The 17,075-nt window shown below is 37.8% G+C and overlaps 1 protein-coding gene across 2 annotated transcripts in view; it reads left to right on the top strand.

The window, feature by feature from the left end:
• LOC5573743 overlaps positions 1-17,075 on the top strand; it is a 79,729-nt gene that overhangs the window by 38,994 nt on the left and 23,660 nt on the right. For both annotated transcript variants that reach the window (XM_021852199.1, XM_001654721.2), the window contains exon 3: positions 9,562-10,176. In XM_021852199.1, the coding sequence (XP_021707891.1) occupies positions 9,562-10,176 (615 nt within the window). The remainder of the gene's footprint in view (positions 1-9,561; positions 10,177-17,075) is intronic.

Genomic DNA, 17,075 nt, shown 5'->3' with positions numbered 1-17,075 from the left:
AATTGACGTTTGTATGTTTTCATGAAGTTAGTTCATGATTTCATGATCCTGCTTCATGATTTCATGACTCAAATTTCCACTTTTCATCACCAAAACTGGAATCATAAATGACAGGTATCTAAATCCATGAATAGTGTTTGTGTTTTCATGAAATTCATGGTTCCAGCATACATAGTTTATGATTTGATGATTTGAATTTACGCTTTGGAAACGTAATGTACAGCTGGCGTTACGGTAGAAAAATTCATGATTTCATGACTTTTGGTCATGGTGTATTTTCATAACATGAAAATACACCTTCCTCCCAAAATCATGACCTTTTCTCCTTGTTTTGAGTAACCCGTGTAAAACCTGATGGTACTAACATTTTTGAATCTCATCAAATGATTTGAATGATTCAAGGGGATTTCAAAAAAATATATGCAATGCGATTCGAAACAACTAGCGAGATTTACACGAAATGGTGGATAGATATCTTTCTCGCTAACTCTGCTAATAACATTCTATGACATCGTGACCGTAATGAACGATTGGATGTTGTTCTATTCTAAAGACATTCTTCTTTGTGAGCTGCTCCAGTAGGGTAAGGCTTATTTCCAAAAATCTTCCGTATTCAGGATTTACAAAGTGGAAAATGATCATCGGTCCCAAAATAACATCCTGTGAAAAAATGAGAAGTTTTGGTGAAGGTTTAGAGGTGGCGCAAGGGGCGTATGTGCAGTTTTCCCATTTTAGTGAACTCTGAAAAATTGTTGTACGCTTTTCAGCTTGTTTTGGTGATTTTAGGACCCTTAAGGACAAAAAATCACCTCAAAATTGCGATATCTTCACTCTTTTAGATGATATTTGACGAAATACATTTTATGCATGCGATTTTTGGCCCTCGAATAGGTTACAATGACTGATTACTATGAACCCGGAAAAGCATATGAATAGCTGGGGAGGATTCCTATGCTAGAAGAATGGAACAAAGAGCAAAGAAGAATGAGAGAAGAAAAAAAAACACAGAAGAATGTAAGGTGGGGAGGGTTAAACAGGGGGGAGGGTGTAGCTGATGATATTATATTAGAATCAACTACGGAGCCGTGAAAATATCTCGGTTGGATGTATGAGATGTGATTATATGCAAGTTTAACTCTAATTTAGTATTTTAGAATGTCCGTTTGTTATAACTCCAGCAATTGTTTTTATAATCTGAAAGAAATTACAGAGGGGGACCAAACCCATACAGGCTCAAAATCCGTACACTTCATCCAAATAAAAGGAGTTTTATATGAAGTGGAAGGGTTTAGATTCATTTCTTAGGTGTTCGGATTTTGATCCCACACGATATATCCTTATTAGGTTAATCCATAAACGATTTTTGCTTTCTAGCGATAACACTTCTTGTTAGAATTTCCACAGGAATTTCAGGATTATGATGCCATTTCATCAATTATTTGCGTTCCGGCTTCCAATACATCACTTCCGCCACAACACCTTCAACATAACTTCGGACAAACGAAAATGCAGATGAAGTTCAATATATCGTTCTACATCTGTATTTGAAATCGATGTATATAAAAAACAGCAGAAGGAAAAAAAATCGGTATTCAAAATTGAAATTTGTGCACGAGCTTCTATAGGGTGCAAGAGTTAAAGCACTTCAAATAAAACCAAAATTAAGTCGTCACAGTTCTGAAACATATTTTTAGGACAGAGCAACATGAAGGAATTTTCACAGGATGTCCTATGTATATATAAATAATTATATAAACTGGTTATGAATTTAATAGATATTGCGTGTGGCTGAATTTCCAGGATGTAAATTTTGCAACGGTCCCTTTAGATAAATAGCAATTAATTTTTTTTTCCTGAAATAGCATCATTCAGGAAAAAAAAAACAACCAAACGATTATTGAACTAAAGCAGTAAAGTGGCGTGCATTTATCTATATCTACCAGGAGAATAATGATGAAACTTTGCATGGAATTAAGGACATTTTAGCCGTTACTGCAATTTTTCCACAAGGAGTAATATAAAATCGTATGCATGGATCGAAAACTAGAGATGGTTAAAAAATTGGTGCACTTCCCCAACTTGAGGATAAATTGCTCAAAATATTTCTGAACTAGGTAATATTGAATAGAAGTCAAGGGGTCGGACCTGGTGTAGTGGTTAGAACACACACCTTTCACGCTGAGGATCTGGGATCGAACCCCATCCCCGAGATAGTCACTAAAAATTTCAGTGGCGACATCCTTCGGAAGGGAAGTAAACCCGTTGGTCCCAGATAAACTAGCCCAGAGCTTAAAATCTCGTTAGTAAATATTGAAAAAAAAAAATGAAATCAATTAATATAATCATCGTTTTTTTCTGGAACTTTTCTTCATTGCGTAAAATCGAGATTTTTCAAGATTCCTCAGTTACGCTCAAGACATCACTAGTTGCACCCTCCCACCTGTTTAACCCACTCCACCTTATATTCTTCTGTGTTCTTTGTTCTTTCTCTCATTCTTCTTTGCTCTTTGTTCCATTCTACTAGCATAGGAATCCTCCCCAGCTCTTCATATGCTTATTCGGGTTCATAGTAATCAGTCATTGTAATCTATTCAAGGGCCAAAAATCGCATGCATAAAATATATTTCGTCAAATATCATCTAAATGAGTAGAGATATCGCAATTTTGTGGTGATTTTTTGCCCTTAAGGGTCCTAAAATCACCAAAACAAGCTGAAAAGCATACAAAAATTTTTCAGAGTTCACTAAAATGGGAAAACTGCACATACGCCCCTTGCGCCACCTCTAAACCTTCACCAAAAATTCTCATTTTTTCACAGGATGCCATTTTGGCACCGATGATCATTTTCCACTTTGTAAATCCTGAATACGGAAGATTTTTAGTAATAAGCCCCACCCTACTGCTCCAGTGATAAAAATCAGAGGCGATTCTGTACAAAACACGACCGCATGACGTTAACAACACCAAGTGATTTTCTAAATTTGAATTTTAGTCGATTTTCATAGTTGCAGTCTTCCTTTAGTTCAAAATCTAACAAAATATCGTGACGGTCGCAACATTTTAGATTTTCAATTGACACCCAGTATATTTGCCGATAGACGTAGTTAACATCAAAAGAAGAATGAGCGCTTCCCAACCCACGTGTTTGGTTGCGTAAGAAAGGAGTCGATATTTTCCCAATTTTCGACAGTCTATCGTCAATAATCAAAAGTTTTCTCCATTTGAGTAAAATGTTGTATCGATCGATTGGTGGGAAAATAATGAAAATCCACCAATAAACGGCTGAGTTATTAGTATTCAAAATCTTACATAATTTCGTGACGGTCGCAACATTTTATATTTTCAATTGACACCCAGTATATTGCCGTAAAACGTAGTTAACGTCAAAAACCTTTGCTTCATTCCGTATATAAGTTATCTAAACATAACTTGCCAAATCATCCGCACGCAAGTAAATTTATTTGGAAAAAAATAATTCTACTTACCCGGAGCATTAGCCTTACGAGCTTGAGCTTGATTGGCCGCCGTAGTTGCTTCTCCAGTATCGCCAGATCAGCTGCACTCACACAAGGAACCAACTAGATGACTGCTTGGGATTAACGGAAGCCCTCAGTGTATAAGTGCTGGTGGTCTTCTATTTTTGAGCAACAACGGTGCCTGTCACGTCAGAATGCTGACAATTCACAAAGATTGAGACAAAAGCGCCTTATGAGGGGAAGGCGAAGAAATTGATGATGCTTCAACTGGCTCCCACGGTAGACCGTATATACCACTGCGTCTACGCCAGTTCATGCGGCAAGGGTGAAGGAGTGGGGTAATTTTTATGGCAGAGAGGTTTGCTGATTTCGTTAGCAGACTGCCCATGTATCAGGCGTAAGGAAAGGCGTGCTATAATGATGAAAGAATGAAAGCGTAGGGAAACGGTTTATTTCTGTCCATCTCGAGTTCTAGCAAATGCTATGAACTGTGATAGATCAACTATGGTATATTAAGAGTGGTAGATAGAAGTAAATGAAAGATACAACTACAAAGTACGAGGAAAGGGCGGGCCTGGGATTGAACCCATGACCATCTGCTTATGAAGCAGAAGCGGTAGCCATTAGACCACCAACCCTGTCTATTTCTACTTACCCGGAGCATTAGCCTTACGTTAAACGAAGTAAAATAAATGATTCTGAATTTCAAAATTTAAGATTTTTTAAATAAATTCTCTCGACTATTTAGGGGTTTTACGGTAAGTATACATAATTCTCAAACTTCCTTCGCGTTCTATTTTCGATAGCTCCAAGAAATTTGTGAAATTTTGCTATATTTTTACCAGTAAATAAACAATCCTTACGGGTCAGATTGTAATAGCAACATGAAGCATCTCAGTAATTACTTAAACAAGCGTCCAAATACTGACTGATATGGACTTGGAGCAGACTTTACAACACTTAAAAAGATTGAGAAGTCGTATATTATGATGATTTTCAAGGTTATTTTTAGTAGGCATTATATTTGTCCCAATATACATTTGTGATGATTTTGAAACCGTTTTACAAAATGACTCTTGGTAATTAAAATTTTGCACAGAATCCCATTTTTTAACCTAAAAATATTCTGGGAAATAAGCCTCAACAAAGCATTGGTTCCAGGCTCAATGTTTGTAAATCCTGACTTGCACATCAAATTAGATCAAGTTATATGTAGGTTATTAACAACAGTTATTTTTCAAAACTGCAAAACGGAACCAAACGTCGTCAAATACTAAGATGCATATGACTGTCCTACCTAATAGCCAAAATATAAAAACATTTTGGCTTGTGAGAGACAAAAAATACAAAAAATATTGAGGTGTACCCCGTCTGAAGGCAGAGTTGGGCATTACAGGATTAAATATCCGAAAAATCCAAAAATACCTTCGAAAATGTGTTCCGCATCGTCTGGAAAGCCTCTCATATTTTTTTACGTTTACGCTTGTTTACAGTCATTTAAAGTTTTAAATAAATTATTAGCAACATCCGATAACGAACACAAATTGTACCATAAAGAGGCTTTGTTGTCGAAAATTTACGAATGTTCCGGATCTTCGTCCCTATCGACAGTAACACACTGGGTACAGCAGCAAAAATATATTTTCCCATGCCCGCCCAAATAGCCGGTCAGTATTGCCACAAGCAAGTGGTATTTTTCACTTCCACCCATCAGTTACCCACAACTAAACAACCGTCTATTGAATAATTGGAAACGGTGTTTCATTCGCTCCAAAGCACCAACCGAACCGATATGGTCATTTTTGAAGGTTAATATTTTCTTTGCACGAGTTTATTCATTCTATGCATCTCTCGCCTCGCAGTGGAACCGCTTCATTGAAAAAAAGCTTTCCAACAACTAAACTTTGCATCAAAGGCCGAGCCTTACCTTGCGATTTGCTGTTGAAACATCTAATCTAAAATTACACTCACGGCAACGGAATTTACACGCCGCGAGTTCGATTGCGCGATTCAAAGCCAAATGATGTTCAAACTGTTAAACTTTTTCAGTCGATGATAGTATTTTGTGGTGCTGAAAATCGATTGCCGCTTCAAATTATCGAATAAATATTTGTTTGGCCATCAGGTGCAAAGCTGAACTGTTGCGCCACCGGACAACTAGCTATTATTGGCAATGGCTTCGTGATTGCAGTATTTAACCGCGCTTTAAGTGCCGGTGTAGTAAAACATAAATTATCATAGAACACAAAGCTAGCGAAAAGATCATCTCAGATCTCATCGCTTCTATAGAAATACAAAATTTGTATTCTGAAATCATAATCCTGTGAAACCGTAGATTTGTAGAGAACCATACCTAAAAGCTACATTTTCAAAACAAAGAAACCTTAATAAAAAAATAAAAACAAAGAATAAAATGCCGCCGGGGTTTACTCCATACTTATTAAATAAGGCTTCTACTGCTAGCGATAGGAAAATTACTACCAACCGTACATACATCACAAGATGAGCAGTTTAAAGAAAAAAAAAGTTTTTTCTAACAAAAACTTTTCTTGTATCAAATTATTTTTTTGCACGTAATTTTTAAACAAAACTGAATAAGTGAAAGTCACAATCATCTCAGAATTTAATGAAGCTCAATAAGCGAGTCAATATTGTTTAATCAGTTTACTTTCAATTATCAAGCATTTCATATAAAACAGGCTCATGACGCGTTTCTTGCCACATTATATTCGGAGATAAGACCAAATTGACTCGCTTATTGTGCTCCATGGAATACTGAGATGCCTGTGACAGTTTTTAAGTTTTATTCAAAAATGTAACGCGTCAAATTTTATTCAAAACAAGAAAAAAATGTTATAAAATCTTGTTTTTCATGAAAGTGCCTATCTCGCAATGTATGAACGGATGGTAGTAAATATAATTACCTATTTAAACTAAAAATAAAGAAACATAATAAAATATAAAAAGGCATTTATTATAAGTTGACTTAACATTTTGATTTATTTTTTCAGTGTGACTACAAATGAGATTTTTTAACTATTTTTACTTAAAAATTCAGACAATTATCTACAAGTCATCCATACAACACTTTTTGTAGAGAGAGAAGACCCACAACACCATTTTCAAAGAAACCACCAACGACGTCACAGGAAAATCAAGTCCTCCTTCCTTGAAATGAATTAACGCAACACAATGAAAGCTACGCTTAAACATATTTATTCAGTGAGAGATACATTGATTAGGGGTTAGGGGGGGTTGGGGGTTATCGGCCGTTCTGCGGTGAGGTGCGATAGGGCCCATGGGCATGCATGAGAGAGAGAGAGAGAGAGAGAACATATATTCTTGAGGTACTTGCCACTGATGAGTTTGGGAGCGTGGACACAGAATCCAGGCACGTGGTCCCACTGGCTCGCGTCTATTGGCTGGCGGACGGCCGGGGAAGTGCAGCTACGATTCCTGGGTGGCCACCCATCGTGAAGATCCTTGGTTGGTGAACAGAATACCGGCTGTATGGGTTGAGGAGAAACGGATGTCTTGGAAGTTGACCACGATGGATTGCGTCTTAGGGTCGGCTGTTAGCTAGTGGTTCTTCAAGCAGGGTTCTTCCATTCGGGACGTTGGGTCCGTTTCCTCCAGTGATGTCACGAGACTCGTGTGCGGGGTGGCAACTCATCGGATGTTGAGCTGCCTATGAGCGGGGATAATCCCCCGAGCCTCACAGTTGTCCTCACCTCCACAACTACGGTTACCACTTCACCGCCACGTGTGACACGACAATAACTAGGGGCTTGTCGGCCACCAGCCTCGAGCTCGCCACCAACCTCACTATTCCTTTTTCCGGCACGGAAGGCTTGTACTGCCTTCTCCTTCTTATGAATAACTCGGCCACGTGGAGCAACTTCGTCGGCAATACTGGTCACGGAGCTGCCACGAGCCGTAGATCGGAGTTCCAACTTTCCGGGAACGGCGGGAGACACTTCTGGAGAATCCACTCTCGGCGTTCACACTCGATTCCGGACACTCGAAATCACTTCGGTTGTCGCGGATCAATTGCTTCCTGTTTCTTCGTAATAGGTAATTCCGTTGCGTTTTCTTGACTTTTCGGTTCAGCGTCTGGTCATCAACTGTCTGTTCTCCTCCAATTATATTCCCCCTGAACGTTCTCTCTCATTTTGACCCTCTCATTCTCTCCTATCTCTCTCAGTGTCTGGAACTAGGGCTGCCAACATTGGTAATTTAAGGGGGGTCCGTAGCCTTGAGGTTACGCTTTCGCTTCATAAGCGGAAGGTCATGGATTCAATTCCCAGCCCCTCCAAAAAAAATAACCCGTCCAGCCACCAGAAGACGCCGTACGGAGGACCGTGCTTAGGAGATAGCACATCCATCCTCCGTCAGTATCAGATGGTGACTGAGACAAACTGACCCACTTCGCAGGCAGCTAGCCTCACCAATAGCAGAGCTCTCTTCTACCTGCTCGGTGTGAGAGTAAAAGAGTAGGAGAGAGTGAAACTAGATGTAAAAATAGATAAGTTGAAAATAGATCTGTATCGGTAAAGAAGCTACTAGATCGCACGACGAATCTATGACAAAAGGTCAAAAGGACAGAAGGTCGAAAGTCAAAAGGTTGAAAGGAGAAAAGTCGAAGAACAAAAAGGAAGGGACAAAAGGTCGAATACTATTTTTTCTAAGAAGGAAAAAATTCCCACCCATTCTCGCCCTTTTGTCCTTCGGCCATCGGAAAACAAAATTTTGATTACTTTTTACGGAATTTAGAACTATTTCGTAATGTATGATTTGTAAAACCCTTTACTTTAGAATCTGTGCAGAAATCTCATCGAAAGCAGAGTTACAATCGCATTAACGAAAGGAGTTCAAGTCTCCCCAGGCTCCCCTGCCTAAAGAGCAGTTCTAAATGTATCAAGAACACACAGTAATGCAAAATCATGCATTCAACCTTCGAAACATGAAATCTCGTTTCTTTTCTGATCGGCTCATCGCACGTCACGATCGAAACCCATTTGCGTAATTTGAAAATTCACTGAGCCGATAAATACCTTGTGCTGGCTGTATGTGGAGCGTGATATTTCCAATAAATTTCGCTCAAGTAAGTAGGTCACCTTAATACCTGCCCCGACTACCCAACAATGCCGAGTTTCATAATTAACTGCATATTAGCTTCCAACAATGCCCATCAAAGAATATTACCGTACCACCTAATGACCGTAACACTTGTAAATGCTTATGCTCAAGTGGAACAAAGCCCAAAACGGACATAACCAGCGAAATGTGACGAAGTGCTCAGCGCTGTAGCTGATGACGGTGAAAAATCATCATTACTCAATTGTACTGTACCTTGTTGTCGTAGGTCAAATATGTTTGGCTATTGAAGAAGATAAATCCATTCAAGTGTAGGGTAGGGTGTCTCCGTGCTTAACCATAAATTAAAAGATATGCTCATTCACAACATGTTTTGTAAAATAAATCAATTTTATGGAAAGCAGGATGCCGCATGGGTAACTAATAAAGTCAGCAAACTTCCCAGCGTTTCCTTTTTCTTAGCATTACGTCCTCACTGGAACAAAGCCGGCTTATCAGCTTAGTGTTCTTATGAGCACAGTTATTAACTGAGAACTTTCTATGTCAAAGTTGCCATTTTCGCATTCGTATATTATGTGGCAGGTACGATGATACTCAATGTCCAGGGAAGAAATTTCCATTACGAAAAGATCCTGGACCGACCGGGAATCGAACCTATACACCTCCAGCATGACTTTGCTTTGTAGCCGCGTAGGACTTTGCGTGTAGCCATTCGGCTAAGAAGGCCCCGAGGCCTTCCCAGCTATCTTTACCGAATAAATCGGTTATCTTTGACAATCTAGGTTTCAACAGTAACAGCAAAAAAAATACCACAAAGTATGTAGTCCTAAAAAATACTGGGATCGGTAATTTAAACTAGCTATGTAGGTTTAAGCACTATAACTTTTCTAGTGTTGATTTTTTTCTGGGACACCCTAGCTTACAGTGAAAAGTGTTGAATAATTAATTGATGTTTTTTTCTTGTTTTCTCTGTCTCCTTATTTTCCAGTGGAAGCACTTGTAAGAAAGTGGGCCCCTTTGGTTTGGCTAGCACCGAACGAGAAATACCTACCTGGATCAGTGTCCACGTTTTTGGAGCACGTGCACGCAGAGGAGGCCAAAATCGTTACGGTCTACCCCGGTAACGAGATATCGGACGTAAGCGAGCTGAATCAGTACGCTTACTACTATGACAACGAGAACGAGCTGACCTACTACGATCCTACAGTGCGTCAGGCACGGAATCGCAACAAGCGCAACTTTCGAGATCCAGCCACTTCCTTGGATCGACTGTTTGATCTACCGATTGGCAACGAGTCGAAGAATTGGTACCTTGTCACCAATAACGACATTGAAGAGCTGATAACCGATAAGAGTTCGTTCATACACGGACAGAACCCACAAAAAGAAAATGTGCCAATCTATGCGGTGGTCAGCATGTGCCGTACGGTATCATCGCCCTCCAGCAGTTTCGTCGGGTCCCCAATGGGTGGCGCCGCAGCTGTTTCGTCCACGGTCACTATGCAGCCGCTGCCCCTTTCGTCCACAGTGCCACTGCAACCGCCGACGACCACCTTCCCGACGCCGCCGGCCGCTATGCACCACTTTAGCCACATTGAAAACGGTAATTTTTTAGTCATACTTAGGGTTACCAGACATATGTCACGGAGAACAAAATATATTGTTCGTAATAGTTTTTTTTTTTCGGACAAATAAATAATATTACTTACAATAAGTCACTTTGGAATTGACTATAAATATTGTTGATTTGACATTATATTGTTAAAAACAACTATACCCCTATACTACTATAATTTTGATTATATTTACAACATTGACTCAAAGTAAATTTAATAGAACATACAATATTTTACACAGATTACTAATCATTTCGTTCTGCTCAATCAATATATCGGAAATGATTCGTTGCTGCTTTATCGACTAAAAAAACAATTGCAAAAATTATAACAAAGAGCGTATCGGCTTTGATTTGATACATGATCTTCTGCGTGAAGCCTTTTATATTACCACCTACATTATTCCTCGCAAGTTAGAAGTTACCGGATTGATTTGAAGTCAAAAGATGTTGTCGGGTATTGGTAATTATCAAAGATATAATAATTACAACCGAAATTGTGAAGAGAGTGAATTGGATTTGTCAGTAAATTTTGTGTTGGAGTAAGTTGATTTTATTTCATAACAACTATTTTTGCATACAGAATTGATCGAAATTACGCTCCTCGTAAAATTTTCGAATCAATATTTATGTATGAAATATTATCAATGAATGATGCTGCTCTTTCTTATGTTCATGAGGACAAACATATTAATAAAAAGATTGATTGTACATTTTTGGGGATTGGAAACATGTACTCCTTCCGGTCAGACCAAGTATGGTAACCCTAGTGTTAGTCATACTACTTACTTATAATTTTGTGCGTATCGTGGTTGCGCGTTAGATTCGACAGACTCATTAGCTTCACGTCACGGCTCGAGTGTTGTAATGTATTTAATTTTTCTTTATCAATTCCGACGCACCTACAAGGTTTATCATATGTGGAGTGACTGACTACCGCACAGACATCACACATGTAGGTAGACAGTCACTATTTGTTGGTTGCAACACATTTTCCATATTTCAGTTCCGATGCCACGCTCATTATTTATAATTGATATGGATGCTCAGAGCACCAGAGGTTACATTATGAGAATTCGTACATGGATGTGGGTATCATAATCAGAGCATGTCTTAGTTATCTCCAATGACTGTCCACTAGACTGATGCAAATTTTGAAGCTTTGGCTCCCATATGCTTAAACGATGTCAATTAAAATAGATATGAACATCCCAAAGTTTGAAAGAAATTTGACTGAGCTCAGGCTATTTGAAGTTTATATGGAAATTACTATGAGAAAGGTGAACCCTTTGTCTCCAGACATGTCACTATTTGTCATAATATTCTATGGCTACATTTTTGCCGAAGACCACATTTTGATTGAACCTCTGGATAATTAGTAATTATTGGTTTCAAAATCTAAGCCATGCTGAAATGATCTTGCAATTACTCAATTAAGGCCGCACGGGACGTCATTATAATCACTCTATCTATTTGAAGGAGCAAATCTCAAGTACCAAAGGCTCGTCCACGTTCGAAACCATGGGTAGGACAAACGTTGGAATTGGACTGGACAATGACAGTTTTATCTTTGAGAGACTCTAACGCAAAAATGTGTAAGTGAGACTTTTGTCGATTTTAAGATGAGCTGAGTTGAAGAGACTTGATTTTTGACTCCCATAAAATTTTCTCAAAACTAGGTTTTTGTCACTGACACATTTCTGTGAGATCTAAGATTTTTTTTAAGAATTCATCGTTACATGTCAACAAGTAGTACTGTATGTGTTTTTTCATGATTTTCTTCAGAAATTCCATCAAAAATTTATTCAGTTATTTGCCCAAGTGTTCTGATATATAGATATAGAATTTGAATCTTATAAACTAGAGATTTCTCGTAAAGGTACATCAGCAATTGCTCCAGAGATTCTTTCTAAGATTTCTACATAAATTCCTCCAGTAATTCTTTGAGATTTTCTCAAGTAAGTCTTTGGATTTTTTTGTAAGGTATTCTTCCAGGAAATTCCAGCGAAATTCCAGGAAATTTTTCTGAAAAATAAATTTATCTGTTATTTCTAAAAAATAATCCTAGAGTATCCCCTTGAAAAAACTTTAAATTCACCCTCATGGGTGAATTAAACTCATGGACTCTTTATTTTTTTTTCTTGCGGAAGTTTTAGAGAATTTCCTAGATAATTTGCTAATACAATAATAAAAAAATCGTTTCCCGGGACAGTATTCCGCAGGATTTTCTGAAGAAACTTCTTGAAAAACATTGGACAGAGTCTCTATAGAAATTTGTGTAAGAAAGATCGGAGAAATTATTGGAAAAATAGTTGTAGTGTGAAAACCCAACTAAAGTATTTAAAATTTCGTGGAAATAAACTATTTTTTCAAACCACCTCGGGAGAAGTTCTGTATAAATCTATGGAAGATCTCCATCTGAAAAAATATCCGGGTTAAATTCTAGGATAGTTTAGGAAAAATAATCAATGTAATGCCTGAGAAAACTACTGGAGGTAGTAGCTTTGGAGTTCACAAGCATTTCAAATTCTAGAGAAATTCTTCTGAAAATCTTTTGAAAAATCGCTGAAATAGTTTTTGGGAGAAGTGGTACAAAAATCTCTAGAATAATTTTCCTACAAAAGATCCTGAAATTGTTCACTATGATAATTCATGAAGCTGGTAATCTGAGCCGAAATTTTGGAAGAGCTTGTCGAACCCGTTATAACTTCAGAAGATTTTTTTGGAAACCGTAAAATTTTGCATCAGGATTCAATGCAAGCCGAATAAGAGCAAAATAGACTTTAAAGACCATTTTGGTTAACATAAGTAGATACTTGAGAGACCTTCCATTGAAAATAGAGATTTGTTTGATACTTGTATGAAAATAAAGATCAAGTCTCTTTAAATAACCATACTTTCAGCCTAGTCTTTAGGATCATTTATTGGATCAACTTATGTAATCATTCGTGTTAAAAATATGAGTATCCTTTATATTTACATCCGTTTTAAATCATTTTTTAAACAAATTTGACGAAAATTGATCACTCTGCTTGCCTTTAGTGAGTTTGTTCTGAATTCTTCATCTATTCCTAGATAAGAAATGGACGAACAGTAAAAAATGTGTGAATTTGTGTAGTGTCTTCCGTTGCACCAAAAGCAAAAGTTATCAGGAGAAACTGAAGATGCTTGAAAAATGTTTCATCACGCAGAAACTTCATGAAATAGTTCGCTGGAATTTCTTTTTTTTTTTTTTTTTGTTAAATCGTGCGTAGGACAATCTTTTCACTGCGCTACCCAAGTGTTTTTGTACGTTTTGTACACGCAAATAAAACCGTTTCTAAAAATGAGCACTATCAGTCATGAACTCTGGAACAAGCTGATTTTCGCTTTACGAAAATACACCATGAATAGAAATCACGAATCCGGGAACTAAGTTCCACAAATCGTGCGTAACGCCTGCTCACTGATCACTAGACTAATGCAAATTTTGAAGTTTTTGCTCCCCTATGCTTAAACGATGTCAATTATGATGAAAATGGTCCTCCCAAAATTTGAAGTGTTTCGGAAGAAATTTGGCTGTGCACACGCTATTTGAAGTTTATATGGAAATTACTATGGAAAAGGCAAACCTTTTGTGTTCAGTCCTCTAACTGATCGTCGTAATAATCTATGGAAAAGTGATCAAACTCATCTCATGTGAAAACTTCCCAGCTACAACTTTGTCGAAGACCATATTTTGATGGGACGTGAGGATAATTTGTTATTATTGATAACAAAGTCTGTATCATGCTGAGATGATCATTCAATTACTTTCAGAGCAACACTGCTTTTTTGTTGTAGAACATAGTAGCCTGGATTACTTTAATCTATTCTTCCCGCCAGGAGCACCACTGTTGCCTGCCGAACAGTTGGTGAAGCATGCTACATGCAAACCAACTTTATGATGATGAATAACAGTTTATCCTGACGTCCAATCAAAAAGTGGTCTTTGGCAAAGTTGTAGCTTAGAAGATTTCACATTAGAAGATAGTGTTCACTTTTCCATAAAATATTATGATGTAGAGATAGATGGCTGAACACTATGGCATTTGCCATAGTAATCTCCATATAAACTTCAAATGGCGTGTGCACAGTCAAATTTCTTCCGAATCACTTCAAACTTTGGGAGGTTGCTATTTACCATAATTAAAACGGTTTAAGCATAGGGGAGCTAAAATTTTAAAATTTGCATCACTCTACTGATCACTGACAGCTCAGAGAAATCATGGAAACGTGATATTTGTTCTGGTTAACGAGAACTCCTTTCACATATACAAAAACACTGTTCTGGATCGCGTTCTGTTAATCTGTGATTATAATGATAACTTTAAAAAACCCATCATTTGGCCCACTTTCTCAAGAAAACTTTTGGGGAATTTCCTACCGAAATATGAGAAGCTATTGTAAATTTTCATTACGGTACCATAGCAGTAAATTCACAAGTTGCACATCTGAAAACCTCCCCGAAACTGCTTAATTTGGTTGAGTTGAAAAAGAAAAACTCCCGTCGTTCGCCCCGTTGTTGAAGCAGCTACGCTCTCTAGGAAACATATCGGCTATCAGTTGCATATTTAGTCCGTTTGAGCAGCAGGCTTTTTAGCAGAAGCAACGTCGGGATAGGTGACCAATTCAATTAAAATCCACTTGCAACTAAACAATCTGCTGAAAAACAAAATGATTTTGCCAGAAAATGAATGGCATCTTCGCTCTCGAGTCTTTTTGTTGACTACTACTGCGCATGCGTTATAATTATTGACAGCGCGCGTGAACAGAGTTCGCGCTAGCTGGAACCTGGGAGGGAGGCACCGATACTACACACAAAATTTGACACAAATTTATTTCAAACTGCAAGAAAAATCAAGCTTGCCAACGACAATCAAGGCAGACTTGATGAAAATCGCTAGATTTCTTTTGTTGTGTACCTTCGATTGTTCGGGACAAACATGGAAAAAGGGCCAAAGTTTTCTATGCATTTAATTTTCGTTTTTATTGGAAAAAGTAAAATGATGCGCATTTAAATAGTTTATATTCAACCAAAATGAAAGGTGCTATCGTGACAATACTTTTGAATAAATATGAATAGCTTTTCAAGCGATTTTTGTCACATTTGAAAAAATGCAAACATATTATTTGATCAATTACGCGCTTTTATCATGTTTGTCCAATGTTTGAGATCTGGGCTCACAGTGACAGTTCGTGACAGCAGAATCTCGGCTCACCTTGACGTACATAAATTTCGTATCGGTTTCTCCCTCCCAGGCTGGAACCATATCACAAATATGAACTTAGAGGTTTTCGTTATCGTGATTTCAGAATCATAGTATTGGAAGCGTTACGATCTGAAGATGCCAGTTTGGAGCCAAGAAGTTTGTTCTCAAACCAGTGAAAAAGTTCATGGAAATGAGATGTGCTAAATCACGCTTACGGGAACTAAATCACGAATCGGTATACGTAGTGCGTTCCGTTTCCTGACATTTTGTTCACGTATATCGGAACGGATTTTTTTGCGTGTACGTACACACTTAATCGCAGAATTTCATTTCGGTAAACTTAAATGACGAATTCAATCGGTAAAATATATTTTTACTGAAATCTCGTTCATGTTTGACACATGAGCGATATTGACAGATGCAGATTGACGAAAATCGGTAGTTTACATAAATAACTGAGACTCGGTAATCTATTTTGCCACAACAATCAGCAAACAAGTATTTTTACTGAATTTCGGCAAAGTGCATCTGTCAAGCTGTCAAGCCCGAAACCAACATGTGCTTGAAATTTTTCAAAATGTTTTTGGGAATAGTTAAAGTAGAGCGCCTACACGCAAAAAAATTGTGCGGTAAAAACTACCATTTTAGGGGGTTAACTTAAGCGCTCACACCGGCAATTTTCAGCAGACCAGAAATGCGCTTGATTTTACCATGTCTGTAGTTGGAATCAGATTGTTGTAAATTATTTCTGTCAAATGTACCAGTAATGCGGTGGGGTGTACCGTAAACATAGTAAATAGATCTAAATTTCCATGGTAGTTTTGAGAATGGGCGTAGTCAGCTAAAATTGTTATTTTTACCACAGAATTTTTTCCCGTGTACATGTAAGTATTCCGACAATTAATTGTATTATGGCAAATAATTGTGCACATAAATGAATCATTCAGTGTAGTCGGAAATAATTACAGCTTTTTCATTACTTTGTTAGGTATATTCCCTGCATCTTCCACTTCTCGCAATGAAGTGCAGCAAAAATGGTCGCGCTGCTTTACTATTTGTTTCAAACGGAAATGCACAACATTCTCTCAAATTCAGTGCAAAATTGTGAAATACTTACAGTGGTGGTAGCTCATCTTTTTTGAAACGCGATAGTGTATTTAGTTAAATAAATTTGTTTTTGAAATTTATGTGTAGTTTTTTTTTTCTTATTCTTCTTCCAACCAAGAAAAAAAAAAGATTTACCGAATTTCGGTAATGGTGTGCCGAGATTTTCGGCAATGGATTACCGATCTCTTCGTCAGATTTTGACAGCTGGGTTGATTGAACATTTTACAGCACAATCGGCACTTCGAACTTTTACCGAGATTTTTGACGAAATCTCAGCTGTTGGGTTCTCGGCGATTATTTTTTCCGGCCTCGGCAAAATAAATTAAGTGTGTAGTACCTGGCAGGGAGAAACCAATACAAAATTTCTGTACGTCATAGTGAACCGGGATTCCGCTGTCACGAACTGTAACTGTGAGCCCAGATCTCAAACATTGGACTAACATGGAAAAAGCGCGTAACTGATTAAAACACATTTTCGCATTTCATCAAAAGTGACAAAAATGGAATGAAAATCCATTCATGCACACAATGCAAGTCATGACTCGTGAG

The sequence above is a fragment of the Aedes aegypti genome, chromosome 3 (assembly GCF_002204515.2).
Source record: "Aedes aegypti strain LVP_AGWG chromosome 3, AaegL5.0 Primary Assembly, whole genome shotgun sequence".
In the NCBI taxonomy this organism is placed as follows: domain Eukaryota; kingdom Metazoa; phylum Arthropoda; class Insecta; order Diptera; family Culicidae; genus Aedes; species Aedes aegypti.
This window is presented reverse-complemented; position numbering and strand designations above follow the sequence as displayed.